A 26,579-nucleotide genomic window follows, 5' to 3' on the forward strand; every position below is an offset into this window, starting at 1 on the left:
AAAAAAAAAAAAAAAAAAGGAGAAATTAACAAGAAAGGCTCCCACCCTCACCCCACCAGCTGCAGGCTCAGTTCGCCTGATAAACACAGGCCTGGGGCACAGCTGATTCCCCGCTGCTCCTATCTCGAGGCAGTATCTTCTTCATATTAATATTGAAGACCAAGTTTAGCCGAGAGCCATCTCAGGCGCCGACGGAGAAGAGGTAACCACAGAACGGTGTTTATCTGGGATCTTTAATAACTGGTGGCATGAGTCATGGGGCACCCCCGCCCTGGCCAGGGTGCAGCAAGAGGAAATTCACCAGCTAGAGCGAGGGCCCGTGGGAGGGACAACCTTTGGTCCATCGGCCCTGAAGGCGCACGGCATTTCCTCAGCTCCTCCACTCCCCGAGGAGAGACTCCCCAGGGTATTATACCCCACAGTTCGTTCTGCAGTGGCTCAGAGGCGGTACAGACATTTCCTTGGGGCATCCCGGGTTCAGGACAGCAGAAATGCATCTTTTATAGTCTGAAGGCCGGAAGGCTAAAATTCTGGTGCTAGCAGGGCCACACACCCTCCAAAGGCTCTGATGGGAGTACTTCTTCCCTCTTCCAGTTTCTGGGGGGCTCCACTCTCTGCCTCCACTGCCACATGGCCTTCTTATGAGGACATCAGTCATCAGATTTAGGGTCCACCCTAATTCAGTATGACCTCCCCTTAATTTAACTAATTACATCTGCAAAGACCCTATTTTCAAACAAGGTCACATTCTGGCTGGGTACAGTGGTTCACATCTATAATCCTAACACTTTGGAAAGCAGAGTGGGGGGACACTGCTTGAGGCCAGGAGCTTGAGACCAGCCTGGGCAACATAGAAAGACTCCATCTATACAAAAACTTTTTTTTTTTAATTGGAGTCTCACTCTGTTGCCCATGCTGGAGTGCAGCAACACGCTCACGGCTGCTGCAGCCTCAATCTGCTGGGCTCAGGCAGTGCTGTGGCCAAACTAGCTGACCCTCTTTCCTTTCCGCTTTAGCCTTCCAAGTAGCTGGAACTACAGGTGCGTGCCACCAGGCTTGGCTATTTTTTTGAGTTATTGTAAGATGAGTTCTCACCAAGTTGCCCAGGATGGTCTTGAACCCCAGACCCAGGCAATCCTCTCGTCTCTGCCTCCCAAAGTGCTGGGATTATAGGCGTGAGCCACTGTGCCTGTCTCAAAAACATTTTAAAAAGCAGCCAGGCATGGTGGTCCTGTAGTCCCAGCTGCTCAGGAGACTGAGGAGTTTTGAGGCTGCAGTGAGCTATGATCATATCACTGCATTCTAGCCTGGGTGACAGAGCAGGACCCTCTCTCTAAAAAAATAAAAAATTAAGAACCCCCAAATAAGGTCACATTCTGAGCTTCAGGGCAGATGTGAGTTGTGGGAGGCATGATTCAATCCCATGACACCCTCTCCCATTACAAACCCTAGACACACCCAAGGAAGCTGAAGTCTCCCCAGAGTTTGGAGGATAAGGCCCGGCCCCTCACACCGCATCTGCTCACACTCTCCCCCTTCCTGACTCCAGCCCAGCCACCTGGGTCTTAACTCATCTCTTCTAACGTGTCCCTCTCCCCTGGGTCTGGAAGCTTCTTCTCCACATCTTTAAGTCCACCCTCTCTCAGAAGGTTCCATCTCAGTCTCCCTGCCGCTGGGTCTTTCTCCACCCCACAGCCCTGCATTCCTGCCTTGGGCCTGTGGCTGCTCTTGGAGCATGTACATGTGTGGGTATGCTTTTTCTCTGTCTCCCCCACCAGGACGTGGTTCCAGGGTGAGGACCTGGTTGACCTTGTTCATGCAGCATCTCCAAGATCTGGAGCCAGGGAGACTTTCAATAAGTATTTGCTAATAAATGAAAGGTATCAGTGATTAGCCAGGCCCAGCGCAGTGGCTCATGTCTGTTATCCCAGCATTTGGGGAGGCTGAGGTAGAACTGCCTGAGCCCAGGAGTTCAAGTCCGGTTTGGGCAATATAGTGAAACTCTACAAAGGCAAACAACCCCCCCCCAAAAAATTAAAAAATTAGTCAGGCATGGTGGTGCACGCCTGTGGTCCCAGTAACTTGGAAGGCTGAGGCAGAAGGATCTCCTGAGCCCAGAAGATCAAGGCTGTGGTGAGTCATGACTGTGCAGCTGCACTCCAGCCTGTTTGAACAAGTGAGAACTTAACTTGAAAAACAAATGAGTAGTCGAAAGAATAAAAATTTAAAAAACACACAGGCTCCCTCTTGAGAAATTTCCTTCAGAGTTGGGAGGTCAGCTGTGGCCAAACTAGCTGACCCTCTTTCCTTTCCTTATAGCTGGATTCAGAATACAAAGGTTTCAAACTCTGCCACCTAATGAACTCACAGCAGAAGTGTCTTGTTTCTTTTCTTTTCTTTTCTTTTGAGTTGGAGCTTCACTCTTGTCACCCAGGCTGGAGTGCAATGGCATGTTCATGGACACCACAGCTTTGACCTGCTGGGCTTAGGTGATCCTTTTGCCTCAACCTTCCAAGTAGCTGGAACTACAGACGCATGCCACCATGCACGGCTATTTTGTGGCTTATCGTAGAGACAAGGTCTCACCAAGTTGCCCAGGCTGGTCTCGAACCCCTGGGCTCAGGCAATTTTCTTGCCTCGGCCTCCCAAAGTACTGGGATTACAGGCTGGGCCACCATGCCCAGCTATCTTGTTTCTTTAAACTATGGCCACATGCTCAAATAATGGGCTGAAAGACCAGGCACGTTGTCCACAGGAGAAAATATTCATGAAACAGTTCTGGCCTCCACTCTCCCCTCCAGAGCAGCCAGGTAACCCCTGGGGCCTGTCTCAGATATAAGCCAAGGTTTAGTGTTGCCAGGTAAAATACAGGACACCCAGTTAAATGTGAACTTCAGATAAACCATGAGTAACTTACTAATACCAGCATGTCCCAAATATCACATGGGACATATTTATACAAACAAGTTATTCCTGGTTTATCTGAAACTCTAACTGAACTGGACATCCTGCATTTACATTTGCGACATTTGGCAACTCTACAAGGACTGGGTAGAGAGGATCCCCTTTAGCCAACTGGTTCTGACAAGGGCTTGTTCCTCAGAGGCACAGGAAATAAAGCAGCATGTCTGCAATGTGTAGGGATTTATAACCAGAAGCACTCCAGGATCACTTTCCAGGGGTTTCAGAGGAGAAAGACAGCCAGTGGGCGCTGTCCCCGGTGCTGAAGTCAATGACATATTTCCTTCTGAGGTTCTAAGACATTTAGACCCGCATGCCTGCCATGTGGAGGACACATGAGACGTCTAGTCTCCAGCCTTTACTCTCACGGTTACAGTGTGACGTGGCCCATGCACGGGCCACCTGCTAAACCCAATTCCCATCAGGATAGCCTGGCTAGGGCCATAAAGGAGCAGGGCACTTGCCTGTCCCCAGAATGCAACCCGGGTTTCTGCTGCCAGAATGGATTTGTTGCTGGAGGTGGTGACTGAGGGATCTTTACTAATTCACGCTTCGTCAACTCCTGATTACTGATCTGTCCTAATGAAGTTGTAAGAGACGAATGAAACAGCACATCTACTCCTTTTGTAACCCTTCCCCCCCCAGAAATGACATTCTTTCTTTGGAGAAAATATCAAACTCTGAATGGTGCTTATCTTTGACTAGGATAGGTCTACAGTCAATTTTTTTTTTTTTTTGAGTAGGAGTCTCACTCTGTCACCCAGGCTGGAAGGCAGGGGCATGTTGCTCACAGCCACCGCAGCCTCGACCTGCTGGGCTCAGGTGATCCTTTCGCCTCAGTCTTCCAGGTAGCTGGAACCACAGGTGCGGGCCACCATACCTCGCTAATTTGTTGATTTATTGTTAGATGAGGTCTTGCTAAGTTGCCCAGGCTGATCTTGAACCTCTGAACTCGGGCAATCCTCTTGCTTCCATCTCCCAAAGTGCTGGGATGACAGGCATGAGCCATTGCCTTTTTTTTCTTTTGCTACACGTTTTGATGTGGTTGGAACTGACCTCCCACCCTTTCCCTGCCCGGCCCTTACCGATATTTCATGCCCGTGCGCCGGGCGGTGCAGCCGTCCAGGGAGAGGCCGTGCATGCGGAGGAAGCTCTCCATGTTCCTGGCCTGGGCGGCCACCCGCACCTCCCGCAGCCGCAGCAGTTCCAGCGTGCCGGTCTGGCGGACGGGGTGCAGGGCCCAGTCAGAGTGGCACCTGCCGCTCACGCTCCGCAGACTCTCACTGTACGTCATGGACAACATGGTGCCGCTGCACCCAGGAGCTGCCACTGTCCGGACGGGGATGGGTTAGAGAGTGTGCGAGGCCTCCCCCCACCCTGCACCCCAGGCTGGACGGCAGGCCCAGGGTAGGGGGTGGCTGAGCAAAACACCCTCCAACCAGAGCCACCACCACAGGGTCTTGGTGCCTGGGAATGAGACCTGGCCCTGGAGGGGAACACCTCTTGACGTGAGCCCCCCAGTCCTCAAAGCGACACCATTGGGAACTCTGGCTAAGCTGCTCTCCTCTGTCCCCGGCGCCCCTGAGACAAGCACAGGCAAGGCTGCATTCTGGGCAGGGGAGCCGCGCTCCAGAGTGCTCTCAATGGAAAGGAGTGCAGACAGCATGCACAGCCCGGACCCCTCACGCTGACGACCAGCACTGCTGTCCCAGGACGACCGTGGGGCCACATCATGGGGCTCTCTTGAAGTGGTCCCCAGGGCAAGACCATGTGAAGGGCCGTCCCTGGGGAAGCACAAGGCATAGCTGTCACTGAAGCAAACTCTAGTGTGATGCCAGCGGGACACCTGTCCCTCACATGCCAGGGGCCCTGCCCCAGAAGGGCCCAACTTGTTCACAGCCTTGTAAAGGGAAGTGTTATCTACACTACACATGCTTTGAGTGTCAAAAGCACAGCAGCACCAGCAGAGACTGGGGCTTAAAGCTTTTTGCAGTAGGAAGACTAAGCAGAATGCACTGAAGGTGGTGGGGGCAGATGGTGGGAAACAGGCCTAGACAGGACTGGGTGATTCCAAGTTTCTGTGGCGAGAGTCATGGCTAGAGTCATCCTGAATGATGAGCACACACTCTTGGAAGCTAACAGCAATATGAATGTCCCTTACAGGGAAACTGGTTACATAAATGACAGTCCATCCATAGGGTGGGACTCTGCTGCCATCAAGAATGAGGCATCTCAACGTGGAGTGACATGCATGAGCCCTAAGAGATAGTGGCCAATTAAAAAAAAGGCCAGAGGAGAAGCGTGTGTCCACTGGTGTTAATTCACGCACACAAGAGTGAGCGCATCAGTGAGGGAGACATCAGACTGTGAGACCCCATTCCGTGGGATCTGTGGATGGGCAGCAAGGACACGGTGACAGGCCTGGGGCAGGAGGTTTGCAACCCAGCGACTGCCACCCATCTGACCAAAGCCTCTGTCTCAGCCCAGAGGCCTGCACAGCGGTCCTGGCATCCTCACCAGGGAGAGAAGGTACAGATGGGAAGCCACCATTTCAGCTCGGTCCGCTGTAGTGTGGGACCCTGGTGCTGCCTAGAGCTGGGAGGGAGCCAGTACTGTTCCTGCCTTCTGCCCCAAGAGAGAGCAAGTTCGAGTATCCCTAGGAAGGAGTTGAGGGCTGTTCCAGAAGCTGAGGCAGCTGCAGAGGCTCTGGCATGGCCCTGAGGGGGGTAGAGTTTCCCTGGAGTCACCCTGGGTTGACTGCATCCTTGGGTGACTGCAATGGGCTGCCTGTTTGGCTTCTTCAGGGGCCAGAGGAAGGACCCATGGGGGGCATGGGGTTTGAGATGCACCCTGTGTGCCAGAGTCCTTCCTCTGGGATGGGTGACCAGCCTGGCTGACCTGTAACTGCTTGGCCATGTGCGCCAGAGAGGGGTCCCTCCAAGAGCCCCTTGGCTGCCCCTTCAGGGAGTTTCCCTGCAAGTATCGTCTTTATCTCACTTGCAGGGACTGTCACTTGTATCTGTCCCATCACGCCCATGCGAATGTTGGTTGAGGGAACCGCAATTCTCTCAATAAGGTAGGGAAACTGGGATCCGAACTCAAGAGAGAGCAGTGGGCAAGGAGAGCCCGAGGACCCAGCAGGGAGATGGGGAGCAGCATCCACACAGGCTCTGGCCCTGCAGGCCAGGCATCCAACGTCTCCTCAGGGCAGGCTGTTGAGCCTGTCACTCACAGCCAGCACCTTGTCTTATGACCACAGACCTGGGGGCTCCTGCATTTCCCACAGACCCTCCGCCCCACCCACATGTCCCTGCCTCCTTCCCACTGGGTCTTTCCCCAGGGCACTTATCATCATCTGCCAGGCAGGTGCTGTTCCGTCTTACGTTGTGTCTACCCCCCTGAAGTAAGGTTCAGGAGGGCAGGGACCCTTCTGCCTGCTGCCACATCCACCTGCCCAGTGTCCACAGAAGTGCCCCTCATGCTTGGAGGAGGGGCTCAGATACAGAAAAGCAACCACGGCCTGGGCTTCCAAAGGCTGACCAGGGTCAGTACCTGGGCGTTTCCTTAACATGCCTAGCCAGTTAGTGGCTGGGGCTGGGCTGAACCCTGACTCAGGCCCAGGGGCTTCCTGCAGGGTGCCCTTTCTTGGTGGGGGTTCACATGTCAGGACTTGCACTCACCACTGTTCATATCTGGGGGTGGGGGGCTGGAGGACTGCAGGGCCTCTGGACAATAAGTGGCAGGGATATCCCTGGCACAAAAAGCCCCGCCTTCCAGGAGAATCACGCTGGAGGCAGTCGAGGGGCCTAGATTCCTGGACGGGGTTCAGCTTAGGAAGTGGGCCCCCAGACACCCACAGGCAGCAGCACCAGCTCCCCTCCCTGCCTGTGGACCCACCATTCCCCTCTCTCCAAGTTCGAGGCAGGCCTCTGCCTCTGAGGTGGCTGTGCGGGTGAATGGAAGCCAGCCCTTGCTCCCCTGGGGCCTGTTTTCAGAGAGGCCAGTGGACAGGTTACAGCTGCTGGGCTCTTCCCGAAAAACAGGACCCAGCTCAGACATGCACGCTCCCCACCAGACCCATCCAGGCCAAGATCAATAGCCATTAGCTTTCAAGACATTACCCGCAAGAAGCGGTCTGGGCCTGCTTTGGCTCTGGAAATGCAGTCAAGGCCCCAGGGGTGGGAAGACAGGCTGAGTGCCCAGGGTATAGACGGGGGCACCTCTGTTTGTTACCTTCTCATGGTACGACCCAGGCAGACATTGTGGCTGCTCCCAGCCTCGGTCTCCATGTCTGTGAAATGGGCTGGCAGAGGTTGCCTGTTGCACCAGGATGCCGAGGGCTGTGTGGGACTAGCCTTTGGGCAAATGGGCAGGAGCTGGTAACACAACTGGGAGTCTACTGCATGGGGGACATGGGACATGACACCAGTCATGATAAATGCCGTAGAGAGAAAAATCCACAGCCAGAGGTTGGCAGGCAGAGCTGGTACTGCTGCCTGGAGCGTCTAGGCTCCCACTTCCTAGGATGAACCCCCTCCAGGAATTCGGGCCCCTCTACTGCCTCTAGAGTGATTCTCTGAGAGGGGCTCTGTGACCACTGGCTTGAGAGACAAGCCAGGCCCACGGATACCAAACCCCATTGGAAGGTGCTGAACAGGATCCAAAGAGAAGCTGATATCACCCCCTTCTAGCAGAGAACACACACATTCCCGGCAAGTCAGGTGGAGGGTGGGGCCGGGACGTCTAGCTGGGAAAGGAGAGAAAGGCCTTGGTGAGCTCTCAGCCGTGTGGCCAGGACTTACAGGGTGTCCCTCTGTGGGGCTGCAGTCTTCCTGCTTGGGATCCTCCTTTATAGCGCATCTCATGGCCCTGGGAGCTGGCCTGTACGCGAGACCCCACAGCACGGAGGGGTCCAGAGCCTCCTGCCTCGAGTGTGTCCCTGTGGTGCAGGGCTCAGGCCGAAGTGGGGGGTGGGTAGGCATGGCAGTCCCTGGCACAGGGTGGAAAGGTGAGGTGCCACGAGGGGTCTGAGGCAAGGAGGGCCCCCTGTGACTCTGGGAAGGCCTGGGAAGACTTTCCCTGTGGAGGAAGGATGGGCACGTGCCATGGCTGTCAGCTCTGCCCGAGACTGTCCGGGGGCAGAGGACAGAGGCCAGCCCCACCCCGAACTCCCTCCAGTTGAGGCTCTTTTCCATGTGTTTTGGAAGGTGGCTCTAGCAGAGTCAGGTCCCTGGATGGCCCCAGACAGGACATCGCCAGGGAGGAGCAAGGGGAGGCCCACCGCTGGGCTCCTGCCTCGGGTCTCCTGCTCCCTGCGTTCAGAAGCACGTGACCCCTGACCTCTGATTCGAAATATCCCAGACCCCAGCTGCTTTCCACAGGGAGGTTCTCTGAGCCCTGGCACTCCCCACCATGTTGGTACCAAGAAAAACGAGCCCTCTCCTCAACAGCCATTGCTAATTATGAGGCGCCTACAGTCTCTTTCCTGGGCTGGGGCCTGCCTGCTGCAAGTCTATTCTTGTAGACGGGGGCCTCGGGGGAATTCACGTGAATTAACACTGTGACATGGAAAAATGAAACGAAGACATTAACCTCATTAAGTCCATGGGAGTCACGCCCTCCCTAAAGAGCCTTCCACCTGGAAGTTCTGAGTTGCGGTCTGTTTACTGCATGCCAACAAGGCATAAATTGTGAGAGGAGAAGGAATCTGGCATCTCTTCCAAGCGATGACATCTGTCTACACAGCAGAGGGACTGGCCAAAGTTCTTGCAAGCAGGAGTGGAGGGGAGCTGCCACCACCCCAGGTGTGGCTCTAATGCAGGGCATCGGATCAGCGCAAACATAAGACCATCTTCACTCAAGGACAATCAGCAAACCACGGTCCAGACAAGCAGCCCCTGGATCTCAGCGTGCACTTCCTGGACAGGCTTTTCAGACAGCAACCAAACCTCCTTGACCGCGCTAGTGGCGAGACTCAAAAATGCCGAATAGCAATCAGTGGTGTACACAAGGTAGGAGCTGGGAGAACGTGTCTCTGGCAGACAGGAAAGCAGCCAGCCTGGGGTGGGACGGGGAGGCCAGCGGGCTTGAGCAGGAAGCACCCCTGTCCGCGCAGTGCTGCCAGGCAGAGACCCGCTTCCCACCCACCCACCACGGTCATCCCAGGTTTACCGAGGACCAGCTCTTCTCCAAGGTTTTCTGCTTTAAAAAAATGCGGAGGGTCTAATTTCAGATCAGTCAAAAGTATCCCCAAATATCAACCCCTCTGTTATTTTAGTTCCCGGTGACACCTGTCCCTGAGCAGCAACCTCCCTAAAAAGGTGGCTGCAAGGTCCATTCCAAGGGCTGAAGGGAGAACTCACCTGCCTTCGTGGGCGTCTGTGCACTAAAAGGCCGCCGTCTAGTTTATTAGGGATCACCAGACGCTCTAAGGATCTGGTGTGGAGGCTTGTTCATTAGGGAGTGTCACTGCAGGACGTCAGAAGCAATCGGTGAGCGAGATAAGTCCCACCAGGGTCAGGTTTTGAGGCAGCGAGTCCATTAGCTCTATTAGGGCGTTTTCATCTCAGCACAAGAGGCTGAATTATTCACGAGCGCCTCTTCTCCTAAAAGCCTGGGAAGCCAGCTCTGTGGCGCAATCTGGCGAGGCCGATCCTGGCACCCAGTTGGGGTGCAGCCCTCGGTGGGGGGTCCTATCCTTCCCTCACACCCACCCTCGCCGCCTTGTCCGTCCTCACATGCCAGAGACACGAACCCTCGGAGCCACAGGGAGACAGGGGTTATGTGGATGTGGGACACAGCAGCTATTGCGCCCTACCTAATTCTGAACTGAGTCCGCAGCGGGGAGCTGGGGGCTTGACCGCCACCCGCGGCCAGGGGGGTCTGGAGAGGCCTCCCCTCAGCACCAGGATGTACCCCAGACTGCAGGTCCTATACTGCCAGTACCTATCCACGGCAGGAAGGTTCCAGAAGTCAGCTGCTTGGACACCACACTGCCACTCCCCCAGGCAGGGGCACAGGAGCCCCTCCTTAAGGCCCACATCCTGACCTGGCTTGGGGAAGTGCTCTGAGACTGCCCCAACCGAGGCTGAGCTCTGGGCTGGGACGAAGTGCTGACCTGGGGCCCCCGGGTCACGACCCCTGGGGCACTGTGTATCATCCCAGCATGACAGCACCTTCCAGCTAAGAAAGTCACCAATGCATGGGGCACTTGGGATGGAGGTAGTGCTCTCTCTCCCATGACACATGAACAAACAGTGGCGGCTGCCACTGGGGTGCAGACTGGGGATAGCAAATGTGTGCCCTGGCCGCGGGGTAGGAGGTGCAGGAGGCTGGTGAGTGTTACCAGCCGCGAAGGCCCCAGCGATGACCTGGGATGGCTTTCCCCGAGGACCAAGCCCACTCTGGCAGCTCCTCACGGGTCCACTGGTCACCCTGGTTTTGGTGGCCCTGTGCCCCTGGCTGGGTGGCAGTCGGCAGTCCACCCTGAGTGAGGCTCCTCTCCTTCCCCGGCTGCTGCTCTTCTCTGTCCCTCTCAGCGCCCGCCCATCAGTGGCCAAGTCCCAATGGAGAGGGCACCTGCCATCCTTCTCTCAAGCCCCAGCCTTCCTTCTCTCCCTGCTGTCCATGTAGGTCAGGTCTCTTCACCTCTCCTGGGCATGATCTGGCCTCTCCGTATCAGCCTCCCTTTTCCCTATCTTACTCCCTGTTAATAGGCTTCCTTCCTGCAGCAGAGCTCTGACCCCTGCCCTGCTCAAACACCACACATGGCTCCCCAGTGTCCCCCAAATGTATCCACACCCCTTACTTGGCATTCAAGGCCCCCAACCTGACCCCAGCCCACTTCTACAGTCCGGCTTCTCGTGACTCTCCATCACAACGCTGGTGGCCCCGTCTGGTAACCACCACTTTTTGTTCTCTGTGCACACCCTCAAGGTGCAGCTTGGGCTGTCACATCCATTGGAATGTTCTTCCCAGTCTTTAAGGTGCAAGGTCCAAGCCCTGCACTGTCTTCTCTATGAAGCCTTCCTGGCTCTCTCCCTGGTCCACTCCCTCCTCAGAACCCCCAAGGCTCTCTGGGCTTCTCCTAGGACATGCTCTGCCTTTTAAATGCCATAAGAAGTACTCAGGTTTTGGGGTGGATTGCATTATTGCTCCCAATCCTTCACCCTTCTCTGTCCCTGTAACCTTTGCCATGTGCCTTTGTTTTTCCTGCTGCTGGGGGGATAAATTTCCTTGCCCTTTGACTTTGGGTTTGTTGGTGAGACTTGCTCTGGCCAAGGGCATGTAGCTGAGGTGACAGTGTTCCAGCCCCAACCACGGACCTTTCCTCCAGCACTGCTGCCATGGGAAGAATGCATATGAGACAGGCCCTGGTTAAGGACAGGAGAATGGAGAACTCCTAGACCTAACCAGCCTGGAGACAGACGCAGCCAAGCCCAGTCTAGATCGGCTGACTCCAGCCAACCCACAGATGCAGAGGCAAGAAAGAAATGCTCATGGTTACATGACAATGAGTTTAGTTCTGGTGCTGTTTGTTATGCAGCATTTGGGGATCAGCTGACTGATACAGTGTCTACCTCCTTTCTCTTTCTGGGAGCAGCCCTGGGCAGGACACATGCCTTGAGCACCTCTGCCCTGTTAGAGGGTCAGGCTTAAATAACTTAAACAACCACCGGCAATCATGTTTAGTGCCTGTGTGATGAGGGTGTCCCACTGGGAGGAGTCCCCAGTCTGTGAACAAAGATCCCATCCCCTCATGATCATACCAAAGGCTCTACAATAGACACTCGAGTGTCTACATGGAGAAACCCCACGGGAGAGTAAAAGGGCAAGATGGCCAGAATCTGTGGACATCGGGATGTGGAGCTGAGAGGTCCAGAGGGAGGTCTTCAGAGCTTGCCCTTGGGGCAGAGAAGGTTCCTGGGGGTGACAGCTTTAATTTAGAGGGCTCCCAAGGGGTGGACAATGGGTTGAAACTGTGGGGTTCCAAGGGCCATGAGTGGGGTGGAAGACTCACTCAACTCAGTGATATGGCACACTTCCTCGGCCCCTCCTGGAGGTCAGGCCCTTTGGGCTGGCTGGTCTGTCTGCACTTGGGAATTTTCTGCCTGCCCATCTGCCCTCACCCCTTCTCTTCAAGGACTGAGGCACCCCGGGCTCTCTGAGAACACAGCTCAGGACAAGTGTGTTTCACGGGTCAAATCCTCTGGGACGAGCGCCTTATATTCATTAGGACTCATTACATCACACAGCACACAACATGATACAAACACTCTATCCAGAAAGAGCATTTGCAGATTTAACTATTTCAGGCAATATCTTATTTAACCAAAATTTCAGTGGAATCCAAGAGTGGAAGAAGCTTCAAGTATGGCTTCAAGCTCCTCGCAAAGAGGAAACCTTGTGGGCACTGAGCAGTGCCAGAGGAGCCTTTGCACCCAGGCCCAGGGTCACCATCAGAGGTACCCAGGCTGTGGGGAGGGAGAGGCCACGTGGAAATCAGCCCCACCCGCACACACACCTTGGGAGTCCTGGTACACGGCAATAAGTGCCCAGAGCGCAGCCACCCATGGGTGTGCGTGACAGTGGGCGGTGGTTCCCAATAGAGCGACCCCCAGCCTGAGTGCCATGATGCAGCAGCCCATACCAGGGACCTGCCACCAACAGCCACAACCAATTCCCCCACAGACCCAAGGACGGGGAGCCTGCTGACCTGCGGGTGCTGGGCAGCCCCGACACTGTGCTTCCTAGAGTGGCGGCTGAGAAGGGCACCCCTACTTTATAGGTGAGAGAGAGGTGGCCGCGAGGGAGGAACAGCCTTGTCCGAGAGCACCCTGGTGGCTGGAAGCCAGGGCCTCTTGATGCTGTGTCCGGGGAATGGTCTCTTGCCAGGCAAACACCCAGTTTGCTAATTCACCAACAGGAAAAGTCATCAGAAAGCTATTGCTGAGTTCACCCCGACCCTGATCCAAGTCACATCAGTACTTCACACCCCCAAGGTGGCATTAGTCTTCGACGGACCTGAAAGCTCTGTTGGTTCCAAATCAGCTCAAACCCACAGGCAAAGGGGGACAATAGGCTCACCACACGGTCCTTTACTGGTGACAGAAGCGGCGCAGCCAACAGGAAGGCATCCCCCCCACCGCCCGACGAGCTACGCTTTCATGGAGGATTCAGCTGAGAGCTAAGCAGGTATCAGACGTCCAATTGTCCAAATCAAAGCAAACTTCTAGCAGATGAACACACGATCGACCTGACTTCACATTTCCCATCGGGTTGTTGCATGGCACTCTGTGTGCAGGCATAGGGCTGGGCAGAGCCAGGCTTGCCAGAGGAAACACCAGCACCCCCTGCTCGGGATGGGGACGGTCCTCCCACCCACGCCTCGGCCTTCAGCTGGCCAGGTTTTAGGGAGAACGAAGACTCATTACCTGTAAAACTGGAGCTGTCTTTTGGGACTCCCATATCGAGTACTTCGGACAGCAATGGAGGAAAGAGAAAAAGAGGGGGAGAGAAGAGAGACAGTCCACAATTGGCATCAACCCCGGGAGCCCATGTCGCCATCCCGCAGCCCGAGGCCCCTGCCCGCTGCCGACTCAGGGCGGCCTCCGAGGACGCGGCGGGTACCAAATGCTCTGCAGCAGCGCCACCCGGTGGACACAGAGGCAGAGCCCAGCGCTGCTCCGGGTGGAAACTGGGGGGCCCTCCCAGCCTGGTCTTAGTTCCCACAGTAAACCCCTGGGTGAGAGTCTCTTTGGCCCCTAACATGCTTTAGAACGTGCTCTGTGACATGCCAAGGACAATGGCTGAAGACCCTCAGATCCAGCAGGCTGGGAGCCCACCTGCTGCAAATCTGCACGTGCATAGTGGCTCTTGTCAGGACAGATATGCGCCTTTCCTGTGGCTTCCACAGACACTGGCTCTGGCTCGGGCCCTAACAGTGATCTAGAAAGGTCCGGCTGCCCAGGGACCAACAGGCTGTTGGGGTCCCGCCCATGCCGGGTTGTTCCTGCGTTCTGGGTCCCATCCTGGAGCCTCAGCTCTTACTGAACGCCCTGCACGGGCCATGCTGCTGTTCAGCGCTGACTGTGGTGCAGGCAGAAATACCCATGGGAGGACGCGAAGGAGCCTGGCCGCCCCCACCCCTCCGGGCATTGGAAAGTGGGCAGACGCGGTTCTCCACAGGCCTGTGAGACTGTGAGCCTCGCTCAGGGCGCTGGGGGAGCGGGTGGGGCCACAGGGGCCCCTTCTACATGTGAAATTCAAGCAACAGAATGCCGGGTGGGACCCTGCACTCACGTCGGGCCTGTCTGCTACCCCAAAACGAAATATTTCAGAAGGGTCAGGGACAGGAAAAGAGTCTGTTCTGGTTCAAGCCCCCGGAAAAGCTTTTCTCCTCCCCTCCTCCCACTTTGCTTTGTAAAAGCTTCCGTTCTTCTCTTGGAGAAATTCTCACGGGTGTGCTCCTCACAACTCTTTAAAGGGCGGAAGTCTGTGGGCCCCTCCTGGAGACCCCTCCCCCGGGGCAGGCCTGGGTGTGGGTGGGGTGGGGTCACCTGTAGATCATCCCAGGGGAGCCCGTCTGCCGCAGGGAGAGCCGAGCTGGGGAGCCCGTCGTTGACTCTGGATACATGGAGCCAGCCTCACTCGTCCAGACCTGCTCGATCCTTCACGGAGGGAAAGTTCTAGAAGAGAGCACAGTAGGGGAGGGAAGGGTGGTAATTATAAAAGATCAACCAGGCCTGGCCAGGAGGCCCCGAGGTCCTGAAAGCCTGGAAAGCTGTCTGAGTTCACAAAGCATTGGTGAGTCCCTCATCCGACAGACAGGCAGGTAGGCAGGCCCCCGGGGCCCCGACGGGGCTGGTGACCAGGTGACCATTTCCACCATCACTGCACACGCCTGCCCGATGCGCCATGGGTCCTTCCGTAGCTCCCAGCTTTGCTGAAACCCGGGAGGTTTCCATCACCCACACTGTGCAGAAGAGATGGCCCCAGAGGGCATCTGTACACTTAGTGAGCTCCTGCCCATCTTCCCCTCCCAGGAAGTGGCTTTGTGGTCCCTCAGGGTCATTCTTGCCCCTGACTCCAGCCCAGCCAGCTTCCCGGTGCTGCTGCTGAGCTTCTGAGGCTGCTTGTCTGATGGCCCAGCGACCCCGGCTCCTGGCACTCCTGCCCTCGTGTAGTCCCCTCCCCTTGATTGTGGGCTGGACCCAGCAACTCACTTCTAACCCAACAGAATATGGCAAAGGTGACGGGATTAGGAGACAGAGTGTGGCTTCTTTCTTGCCAGTAGACCCTCCCTCGCTGGCTCTGATGAGGTAAGCTGCTGTGCTGGACAGGCCCATATTCACCATATTGTTGTCACATGGGAGGAACTGGGGACAGCCTCTGGCCCATGCCAGAGAAGAGCTGAGCCCTCAGCCCAAAAGCCCGAAGCAGGGGGTCCTTTCAACCACCAGGGAGCCTAGAAGCAGATCCTTCCCAAGTGCCCGAGGGGGGCCCGGCCCAGACCGGCACCTCAACTGCAGCTTGGGGTCCTGAGGCGGCAGACCCTGCAGCCCTGCCTCAACGTCTGACCCACAGACACCAGGAGATAAGACACAGGGCTGCCGACAGCCGCTGGGTTTGGGGGAGTTTGTTACAGAGGGATAGAGCATGTGCACAACTGCCAAAGTCCAGCCCCCTGTCCACTTCCCCCGCTGCCACCCTGGGGCCCCATCCAGAGGCTCCCCCGCTCCCTCTCAGTCCCATACTCCTTGTTCCACCCAGCAGTGGGGGCTTATGCTCCAAAAGCGAATCTGGTCCCAGCCTCTTCCTTCCCCTCCTGGCCTCGCAGCCTTTTCCAACAGGCCAAGCTCACGACCTCCACAGGGCCTTTGCACATGCGCCTCCTTCTGTCTGCCACACCCTTACCACCGCCCTTCTCAGCCCCAGTCCCCCTTCATAAGCCTGTCCCAACTGGGGCACTCAGGGTCCCCTCCCAGCTCCTCGGCCCATATCAGCTTCCCTCACTGTCTGCATATAGGTCTGTCGTGTTCTGGCTCCCTCAGTAGGGCATGCCCCATGAGGGTAGGGGTTTTGCGGGTCTCACTTGCTTCTGTGCCCCGGGTGCCTAGACAGGGCCTGGCTCCTGAGAGGGCAAAGGTGCCCTGATCTGAAATCATGTGGTTCTGTACCCATGGGTGAAGGGATGGTCCCGGCTTACAACACAGCCCCGCCCATCCACCACAGCCCGTGATGTGGGTGGTTAACCAGATGCTCAGCCCAGCGGCGGATTTGGAGGGTTTCGCTCCTTTCCCAGAACAGTCATCTCCTGTCACCGAGCTTCCTCAGATCACCCTCCACCTGGAGTCCACACAGTGCAGGTTTAGGTCCTGCTAACACTGGAAGTCTCTGGGCAAGGGGTGTGAGTGTGTGTGGGGATAGAAGACACAGTGAAGATTCTGTCTTCTATCCCACTGGGATAACCTAGCAGATACCGTGGGGGTTGGCTAGGGTCCTCTAGGGCTTTATTCTTAAAGAACCACATTCAGAAAGGAATAACTCGAAATCAACATGCACTTATGTAGCAGATGTAGCAGAAGTGTGGTTGACGTTCACGCTGGTTTCCTGGCTTACCAGGTGGATTCCTCGGGAGCCATGGGGTGGTGACTCCAGCAAACCCCTCCCCCTCGGGCCCTCGACATGCTCCTGTCATGCTACTCCTGACTGGAAGATGGACCCTGGTAGGGGGGTTGGCATTGCAGGTCTTCCTGACCACCCCTTCTGGTGGCTCCTTCAGGATCACTGACACTCAGAGATTCCCATCTGCCCAGGTCCATGCAAGACACGTCTTACCTGCTCACGGGCAGGATGCATAGCATGCCCTAGGTTGCCAAGGGACACGCACTTCTGGGCTCCTGGCTGGCAGGAATGTATTTGAGCGTCTCTCCTGAGGATCATGGTTGGTTACTTGGTATGGGAGCAGTTGAGACCCTGCAGCACTGGGGGCTGGGGGCCCTCAAGGGTGGTCTCTTCTTGAGCCCATTAGCTGCTCAAGCATGTTGCTTCTAGGTGACTCAGAGGCAGGAGATCAAATCTTCTCAATAAAATCCTCAGAAAGCTGTTGCTAAACTCCCAACGATGTTGTGCTTTCAGTCAGAGGACCAGGCCTTCCTTCACACACACAGTGCTAGCTGAGGCCCCACCCTGTGCCACTGCTGGAGGCTGTCCGAAAGAGTGACACTGGGTCCTCTTCATGGAGGCATACCCAGCGGCTGAGGGACCACAGAGTGGAGGGTGCGACGGAGTGCCTGGCACAGGCCTACTGGGAGCAGAGCTGTCACTAGGGCCTGTCCCCGGGGAGACCCCCACAGAATTATATAAAAAACATGGCCCACAGACCACAGGGGACAGTGGGAGGCAGGAGGTCCTTACAGAGGCTCCAAGAAAGGTGGGGCCGGGATGCCTGTGCCTCTAATGGGGTGTGTGGCCCACTCCATATCCCACTTTCTCCTCGTTGGCTTTCCCTGGGTCTAGCTGCCAAGTGATGACATTCAGAGGTGCTTAACTGCCAGAGTTCTAGAATCACAAACTCAACTTGCATTTGAAACAGTGAAGGGACCAAGAGTCTCTGGTTCCACAGACTTGGATGAGGTCCAAGAATTTGCATTTCTGATAATTTCCAGGTGATGCTGATGCTGGCCCAGGGGCCACACTTGGAGAACACCTGGACTGGAGGTGAGGCCCTTGACTAGGAGTCGCGGAACTCCAGCCTGCAGGCTGCGTCCAGCCTGCCAGCTCTTTTTGTCAATAAAGTTTTATTGGAACACTTCCATGTCCATTTGCTTACGATTGTCTGAGGCTGCTTCTGAGCCACAAATGGCAGGGTTGAGTGGTTGCAACAGAGCCTGCCTGGCTCGTAAAGCCTGACATATTTGCAATCTGGCTCTTTACAGAAAAGCCTGCAGACACCTGCGTTAGGCCATTCTCCCTCCCATTTTGGTGCAGCGTTCCAGCCCCTTCCCTCCTACTTCACTTTCTGTTCTGGCCTTGCCGATTCCTGTTTCACTGGAAAATAGCAGCAGCCAGAAGCCAACTTCCCTAGGCCCATGCATCAGCCTCAGCTCTCTACTCTCCCTCCTGTGGCTACTGGGTGGATTGGTGCTGCAGCGTTCATGGCCGTGCAGAAGCCCCGAGTACCATGCCCCCTCAAGGGTACAGCCCGTTCCTCCCTCATGGAGCATCGCCATCTGCATGTGGGAATTATTTCTCCCATCTCAAAAGAAACACAAAAGCAGTTTCTTGGACCTCTTCCTTGTCCACTGCTGCCTGATTCTCTCCTTCCATTCATAGGAAAATTCCTCAAAGGCTGTCCTTACTTCTCTGCAGTGCCTCCCCTCCTTCTGGCTCATAAACCAATTCATTCGCCTCCTTCCTCTCCGTGCCCCGGAAGCCATTCTTGCTCCTGCCAAGTTTGTTGTGAGCCCCGCGGTGGCTACATCTGGTGGTGTGTGTCCTATGGGAGTGACAGGCCCTTCTTGTGATCTTCCTGGGTTCCCAGGACCCCATGCTCTCTGGCTTCTCTTCCCCCTTTTCCAGCCGCTGCTTCTCGGTCCCCTCAGCTGCTTCCTGATGGTCTCCTTGGTCTCTGGCTTTGGTGGCCGCCCAGGCTCGGACTTTGAACGTCTGTTCCATCCCCACAAAGTGCCTCGGATTTCCACCCCTCTCCTGACTCTGAACTCTGTCACTACGCTGCAGACTCCCCGTACGGCTCCACTTGGCCACTCCCCTGAACCCTGGTCTTGCTTATTCGATGGCCTGTGTGAATTCCTGGCCACCTGCCTGCAGCCCTGGTCTCCCCATGGCTGGACCCTGCTGAGTCACGGCCCCCATCTTCCTGGGTGTTCAGGGCAAATTCCTGGGAGTCATCCAACTGCCTTCTTCCTCCCACATCCCACATCCCACCTCCAATCCGTCAGGGCCGTCTCCCATCTTCTCCTGGTCTGGGCCCCTAGCCTCTCCGCTGTGGATCCCACAGCAGCTTCCCAACAGGCCTCCCTGCTTTCCTTCACGCCTGAAGGAAAGGGCCAGAGTGAACCTTTTGGGACATACATCAGAGCATGTCATTATTTTGCTCAACACCATCCAATGGCTTCCATTCTATCCAGTGTAAAAGCCCAGAGGCTAGGCGTGGTGGCTCACACTCACAATCCCAGCACTCTGGGAGGTTGAGGCAAGAGGATCACTTGAGGCTAGGAGTTTGAGACCAGCCTTGGGCAACATAGTGAGACTCCATCTCTACAAAAACATTTAAAGAAGTAGCTCCTTGAGAGACTGAGGTGGAAGGATCACTTGAGCCCAGGAGGTCAAGTATGCAGTGAGCCATGATGGTGTCACTGCATGCCAGCCTGGGTGCCAGAGTGAGACCTTGTCTCTAAAAAAAGAAACAAAAAGAAAAAGAAATTAGCTGGGTGTGGTAGTATATACCTGTAGCCACCACTTGGGAGGCTGAGACAGGAAGATCACTTGAGTCCAGGACATTGAGGCTGCAGTGAACTATGATTGTGCTACTGCACCCCAACCTGGGTGACAGAGAAAGACCCTGTCTAAAAAAAACCCCACAAAACCCAAATATCAACAGTGGCCTCAAGTCCCTGCCACATTGGCTCCCTGGGGGCTTCTGCACTCCTCCCCTTGTCTGACTTGGCCTCTGACCCCCAAGACCTCCCTGAGGCCCCTTTTGCCTCCTTATGCCAAGGTCACCTTCTCACAGATGTCTTCCCTGAACGCCTGGACTCTAACCACAAACCCTGCCTTCCTAACTCCCCCGTCCAACCCTGTGTGATCCCCTCCCTGCCCCCTGCGCTTGTCACCTGCCCACATCCCTTCATTCTGCCTATGCTCCGTTTATGATCTGTCTGCCTACCAGGACGCCAGCTCCAAGGAAGTCCTACTAGTTGTGTTTCCAGCTGTGCCTGGTACTGGCAAACATTCGCAGATATATGTTGAGTGAATGAGTGAACGGATGAAAGCCAATGTGACCCAGCCTGCTGAAGGCGCGAGGAGGGGGCTCCCCAGTGGTGGCAGGGCTGGGCCATCTGGGTATTGTAGGTAGCTCATCCTGGCAGCAGCTGTGACAGGGCTGGTATGTAGAACCAGGGTGGGCAGTTTTCTCTGGAGAGTGCAGTGCCTGTGCTGTCCAGTGGGGGTGCTTGGGGCAGCTACAGGTGCAGGACACACTTAGGGACGCGTCCTATCTGTCCCAGTCCCCACCCCTAGCCTGGATTCCACGAAATGCTGACCCTGAGGTCAGGATGCCACTGTGCCAGGGGCTAGCTCTCTGGCCTGCAGCTATAGGTGGGCACTGGATACCCTCAGGTGACCACTACACAAGGAACTGCAGGCCACCAACAGGGCCTCTGTCTCAATCCTCCCAGGGTGCCCAGTAGCCCAGCCCACCAGCTTTGCCACCACACAGAGGAGGGTTGAGGAGTTTTCCACATGGCCTCTGCTTTGCATTTCAGGATGCAGGACACACGGGCACATCTGACCTGCCTGGGTCCACCTCCTCGCTCTGCAGCTGCCACCATCCAATCAGGAGCAACAGCATCCGTGAATGGCCAATCCCTGCGTATCCCTGCTAGCCAACATCCTAGCGGGGATGCTGTGAATCCCGGCTGGTGCAGCGGCCCCCTCATGGAGGAGGAATGCAGGTGGAGCGGAGTAGGGTGGTCCCAGGGTCCCTGGCCTCCTAAGGCTCAGGAGAACAGGCCTCAGAAACTGTGTGACAACACCCAGGTCCGGGAGGGGAGCCCAGAAGCTGAGAGGGTGCAGGACTCAGAGTTCTGTCTCAGGCACTTCCACTTGGTCTGCTTGTTACCTTGAGCAAATCTCCCTGGTTTGTATTTGGGGAAGCAGAAGCATGGAGCATTCTCAGAGGCCTGCCCAAACTTCCTTTTGGGAGCAGGAGTGACAAGATGAGAAAATGCTTTGCCCCCAGAAGACGCTGAATACATCCTGGCTCTGACCTCTCACGTGGCTGACAGGCAGGTGACTGGGAAGGGGCAGGAGTCTCTCTCTGTGGGTATTTTCTTTATTCCCACCATCTTATTATTTTGAAAACTTTCAAACCTCAGAAAAGTTGAAAGAAATCAGAACAGCAATAAACACCCCCATGTCTCCATCCTCGTCACCATTGTGAACATTTTGACTCATTTGCATGCATTCTTCTCTACTTTTCCTGTCCTCTCCCACCCACACATTATCTGGACTGTTTGAAAGCAAGCTGCCATCTCCAGAGTGTCACTCCACCATGCATCTTCTGAGATGAACTTTGTCTTACATAAGCACAGCACCAGGACGGTACCTAAGATGATTCATTCCATGTCACCTGATACACACACAGCCTCTATTCAACTTTCCCAATAATTCCCAAATAGCTTTTATAGATTTAAAAAAAATCCAGGATGCAATCAAGGCTCACACATGGCACTGATATTTTCTCTCTCATCTCTCCTGATCTAGAAGCGATCCCCACCATTTTTTTCTTTGTTTTTTTTTTTAAACGACATGGAGTGTTTTTGAAAAGTTCATTTGTCTTTCAGAGAGCTGCTTGGTTTTGATTTGTCTGATTGTGGCTTCAGGATTAGATTTAGTTGAACTTTTCTGGGGAGGTAGTGTCTTTCTTGAGCATCCAGGCAGGGACACATGAGTGAGTCTGTCTGTCCTGGGTAAGGCCAGGTCTGGTCACTTGGTTACAATGCTGTCTGCCAGGCCACAGCTCTTTCCTTTAATTAATCAGGAATTTCAGGGAGGGGTCTTTGAGGCTCTATGAATATCTGGTTCCCCATAGCCTCCCAGTGTGGGTATTTTTTGCAACTGCAGTTTCTCTAGAAAGGCCCAATATGTTGCCAGTTTGGGCTCTGAATGCATAGTAGACAGGAAGCCAAATGTAAATAGAAAGAAAACATGAGAAGGAACTCCTAGAGTCTTAGACTGTTGTCAAAACCATGGCCCAGGAAGGCCTCCCTTGTTAGACGCCTCCAGGGACTGACATTAGGCCCCTGGGGCCCCTTTACGTGACTCTGGCCCCTGGCACCCTGAGGCAGGCCTGTGATTGGCCGCGAGACAGTTTTCTGGGAAAGTCAGATCCACATAATTCTAGGTAAGAAAAGTACACGAACATGAGGGGTGGAACAGTCCTAGACCACAAGGATGGCCAGAACAAAACTCCCTGGGGGCATGGCTGACCAAAGCTGGGGCACTGGCCAGGATGCATAAGTACTCTCTCTTGCTTGGAGCCTCAGCTTCCTCATTTGCAGAATGGGCTCTTGGCTTATAAGACTACACTTTCTCTGCTGAAGCTAATGAGAAACCTCTGCATTATTCTGGGGGCAAATGTGCCCTGGGGCGGGGGGGTCTGAGTAGGAGTTTTGGGGGTTCCCTCTCATTCTCTCACTGATACCTTCAGCCTCAGCATCCAAGAGGGAACCTGGGGCCTGTTGGAGCCAACTGAAGTTACCCACAGGGGACGGGAAGAATTCAGCACATCCGGGACAGAGCAACAGCATAAGCCCAGAAACCACAAGGAAAGGTCAGAACTGAGGTCACTGCACCTGGCCTAATAGAAGACCATTTTGGCCTGGTTGGGAGACAACCTGTTCTGGTTCCCAGATATTCTGGTTGACCAAGCTGGCATTTGTCCGATTTGCATAGAAGGAAGCATGACGGTATAGGAGGTTGAGTCACTTCTCCCAATATCAACGTCCTTTGCTGTGTGACTTTGCCACCTCTCCCCAACACACACACACACACACACACACACACACACACACACACACACACACACACACACAGTTGGCAGGAGACCTCCTGGTCCAGCCCTTTAGTGAGGTCACATGACTTGCTCTGGCCAATGGAAGGTGAGCAGAATACCAATGCCCAGGAGACAGTTATGGACACATGTGCTCCCGACAACCCGCTACACAAGTGAGAGCTGCCCAGTTTAGACGGGTGAGTCCAACCTCCTTGTGATGTGGAACCAGAGGTCCTGTGAGTGTGTGATAAATACACGCTCCCTGTGGCCCCTGGCAGCACCAATGCACAAAAAGTAGACAGACCTTAACTTCAGGGCTCCATGTTCTGCTGTGACTGATCTTTAAGGCCACACTTATTCACATGAACTTGTAAGTCCAGGGGGTAGTGGGGAGTCTACTTGCAGTTCCTGGGGAGGAAGACAATATCTGTCTCTCTCCCCGTTTTTTTTTTTTTTGAGTTGGAGTGTCACTCCATTGCCCAGGCTGGAGTACAGTGGCACACTCACGGCCACCCTAGTGTTGACCTGCCCCCACAGGCGATCCTTCTGTCTCAGCCTTCCAAGTAGCTGGAACTGCAGGTGTGCACTACCACCATATCTGTCTCTTCATCATAGACTCCAGAGGACAAAAAAAGCCTGGGCTGCCTGGAGACCTCCTTGAGTGAGAAGTTTTGATTCAGTTAGTACCTTGAGCACTGGAGAGGGAGTCTCTCTTTAAATCGAAATCTTGCCAGTGCCCATTGTGTACATTCCTATCTTCTTCTGGGGCTAAGTTGGTGACACAATTCCACCCTCTTTGGATGACCCAAGGGGACCCCTCTAGGAGCCAAGGAAGGAGGCAAGGCCCAGTGCATGGCTCTGATCTGGGCTTTGGAGCTGGCCCTGGCTTGAATCCTAACTGCTATCAGTGCTGTATGATCATGGGACATTTCTCAGCCTTCCCACTGTCAGTTTCTTCATCTGTAAAATGGGACGTTAATGGGGAAGAAGCAGTGTGCTAATGGATGTGGGTGTGTAGTGGGGCCAGGTTGTTAGGACCAGCCTGTGCTGGGCCGGGGCTCACACCAGGCCCAGGTGCAGGAAAGGCACTGGCCCCCATCCTGGAAAGTGCTCCTTGGAGTCGCTGGCCACAGCGACACTCACACCACATGCATGAAGGCAGATGAAGTCGCATCCTGGCTGTGGTCTTACGCTCCAGGAAAATAGGTTCCTTAGGGCCCTCCAACTCGCTGTAGCATCTGCCTTTGCTGCCGGTCTCCTTGGTTGTCAGAGACTTCTCATCCTTTCCACTTTCCCAGATAAGGCTCATCTTTTATAGACATGACCAGCCACACACAGGTATGGCCCCCCGACCCATGGTGTCATGATGGGACCGACAGTTCCTAGGCTCTCTGTGACTGCATCCAATTTCTGAGTCATCCTGGAAGCTCAGGGCCTCCAGAAGGCTGGCCCCTTGATGGCCTAGATCTTGAGAATGATCACCTTGTATTCATTATCTGTAGGGGGGGACCCCTAAAAACCTGGAATTTATTTATCAAAAAATTGTGCATTTATCCTTACATGTTTAAACTTCAGTCACCTTCAAAGTACTCTCCATTTGGTACAATATACCTATCAAGACGCTTTTTCGACTGCTCAAAACAGTTTTTGAACTCATTCATTTTGATGCTGTTTAGAGCTTCTGCCGTTTTTTGTTTCACCTCTTCCACATTGGCAAAACATTTCCATTTGAGGACTTTTTTTTCTCTGGGGAAACACAAAAATATCGCTTGGGGCAAGATCAGGTGAATAGGGAGGGTGGGGGACAGGGTTTATGCCATTTTTGGTCAAAATCTGCTGAACACTCAGTGTGGTATGGATAGGTGTGTTGCCATGGTAGAAGAACCTGTCACCTGTTTGTCACAACTTGGGACTTTTTCCCCCCATGAATCATGACACAACCTTCTTGAAACTTCCAGATAAAAACTTTAGTCGGTCACTTCTGTGATAAGTCACTGAATATTATAGACTCTAAATCCATCACCACATGTTCTCACTCAAAAGCGGACCCTGAACGTTTACCATAATACATTAAGAAAGGGATTGGCAATAGCTGGAAACTGCCACGGGATGGTGGGGTGGGGGCACATAACATCAGTAAGGGTACCTGATCTCAAACCAGGTGAAGTGGGGACCAAAGGGAGGCCCAAACTTTACCTGCAGGATGACCACTTATGTACCTAATCCTGGATTGAACTGCTCATCTTTACTGATTTATTTATATCTCTTTTAATTTTTATTTTGAAATTGTGGGGTACAATTCAGGCTTAGGTATGCAAATGTTCATTGTGCAGGTACCCTTATTGATGAGGTGTGTCTCCCCTTCCCCAGGCGGATATCAACTACTGTCAATCCCAGCTACTCACTCTCCATCCCCCTCCCTGCAGTTTCCTGCTACTTTCCATCGCTTTCCTATAGTAATACGGTAGTTGTTCAAGGTTCACCTCACATCTTTAAAACAGAAAAAAAAAAACAGAAAAAAAAAAAACACAAAAAAAACTTTGGTTGACCATTTGATCCGGAGGAACAAATTCCAAGAGTATTATAAGGGCCCTGCCCTCCAAAAGATAATTCTGTTTTTTTTTTTGGGGGGGTGTCTTCCCTCATATTGCCACATGACAAGCAATAACAGCTTTAATAAGACCAACCTGGCCTGGTACGGTGGCTCATGCCTGTAATCCCAGCACTTTAGGATCTCAGCACTCTCTTGAGACTAGCCTGGCAACATAGTGAGTCCCTTGTCTCTACAAAAAATAAAAAAATTAGCCAAGCATGGTGGCATATACCTATTGTCTCAGCTGCTTGGGAGGTTGAGGTGGGAGGATCGCCTGAGCCCAGGAGTTGAAGGCTATGGTGAGCTGTGATCATGCCACTGCACTCTAGCCTGGGTGACAGGGTGAGACTCTGACTCAAAAAAGAAAGAAAGAAAAAAACAAAACAAAACAGTGACCCTAATACAAGAGGGGCAGGGACTGCTAGAGGTGTGGGCACAGGGGCAGGACCCTGAAGGCCACCTTGGAGGTGGTGACTCCTCCTTATAATTACCTCTGCCCTCGGCTCCCCCAGGGCAGCAAGCTGCAGCTCTTTGGTTCACAGATGTATCCCAGTGCCCAGAACAGTGCCAGGCACACGGCAGATGCTCTGTGAGAGTGACTGAAGGGAGGGAGAGAGGGAGGCTCCTGCTGTGTGGGTGTGACAGCTGGGTGGCCTTCCAGAAGGCCTCGGTCTCAGACTTGAGCTCCTTCTTAATGACCTGATATTGCTTCCGGAACCCTGGAAGTCCTCCCTTGCCAAAACCCTGAAGTATCTGCTGTGATCACTGTACAGCCTAGAATCACCACTTGTCCTGTGGGCTGGAGCCTGGAGGGGCTGCGGTGGCGACCATGTGCCTCCTGCAGAGACAGGAAGAGGTGTAATTGCTGGAAACCGCACGACATGGAAGGTGCTTACAAAACGTTCCCTTCCTCTCTCGCCCAGAAGCCAGACTGCCTGGGACTGGAGCCCACACCCCTTCGAAGACTGCCATGGAGGCTGTGGGGTATCAGTTCTTTCTGGAGCTTCTCCTGGGGACCAGCAGAAAGACCTGCCTGCCATGAGGATGTCCTAAGGACGGGCAAAGGTCTGGAGGACCACAGAACCCAGTTCCCCAAAGACCCTGTCCAGTCTTGGCTCAGATGCTGTCGGGGGTACAGGTAGAATCGCTTAAATGTTACTAGAGGTTGGAGGTCATGGCCAGGATCCCGTTTTTGCCACAGAGAAACCCCAGCCTCTCCTCGAGTCC

General features: G+C 54.4%; 1 protein-coding gene across 3 annotated transcripts in view; it reads right to left on the bottom strand.

Annotated features, from left to right (window-relative positions):
• KCNAB2 (potassium voltage-gated channel subfamily A regulatory beta subunit 2) overlaps positions 1–26,579 on the bottom strand; it is a 106,380-nt gene that overhangs the window by 50,955 nt on the left and 28,846 nt on the right. Inside the window, exons 2-4 of one of the 3 annotated variants that reach the window (XM_021707793.1) lie at positions 14,520–14,648; positions 13,395–13,436; positions 4,047–4,290 (exon numbers count right to left, since the gene is read on the bottom strand). In XM_021707793.1, coding sequence (XP_021563468.1) covers positions 4,047–4,290; positions 13,395–13,428 — 278 coding nt within the window. In that variant the 5' untranslated portion in view covers positions 13,429–13,436; positions 14,520–14,648. Of the gene's footprint in view, positions 1–4,046; positions 4,291–9,323; positions 9,583–13,394; positions 13,437–14,519; positions 14,649–26,579 lie in introns of those variants that run through there. The other 2 variants (XM_008048576.2, XM_008048575.1) reach the window with 2 other exon arrangements.

Source organism: Carlito syrichta, unplaced genomic scaffold (genome assembly GCF_000164805.1).
Source record: "Carlito syrichta isolate Samal-C Ts95f unplaced genomic scaffold, Tarsius_syrichta-2.0.1 Scaffold126411, whole genome shotgun sequence".
Classification (NCBI taxonomy): Eukaryota; Metazoa; Chordata; class Mammalia; order Primates; family Tarsiidae; genus Carlito; species Carlito syrichta.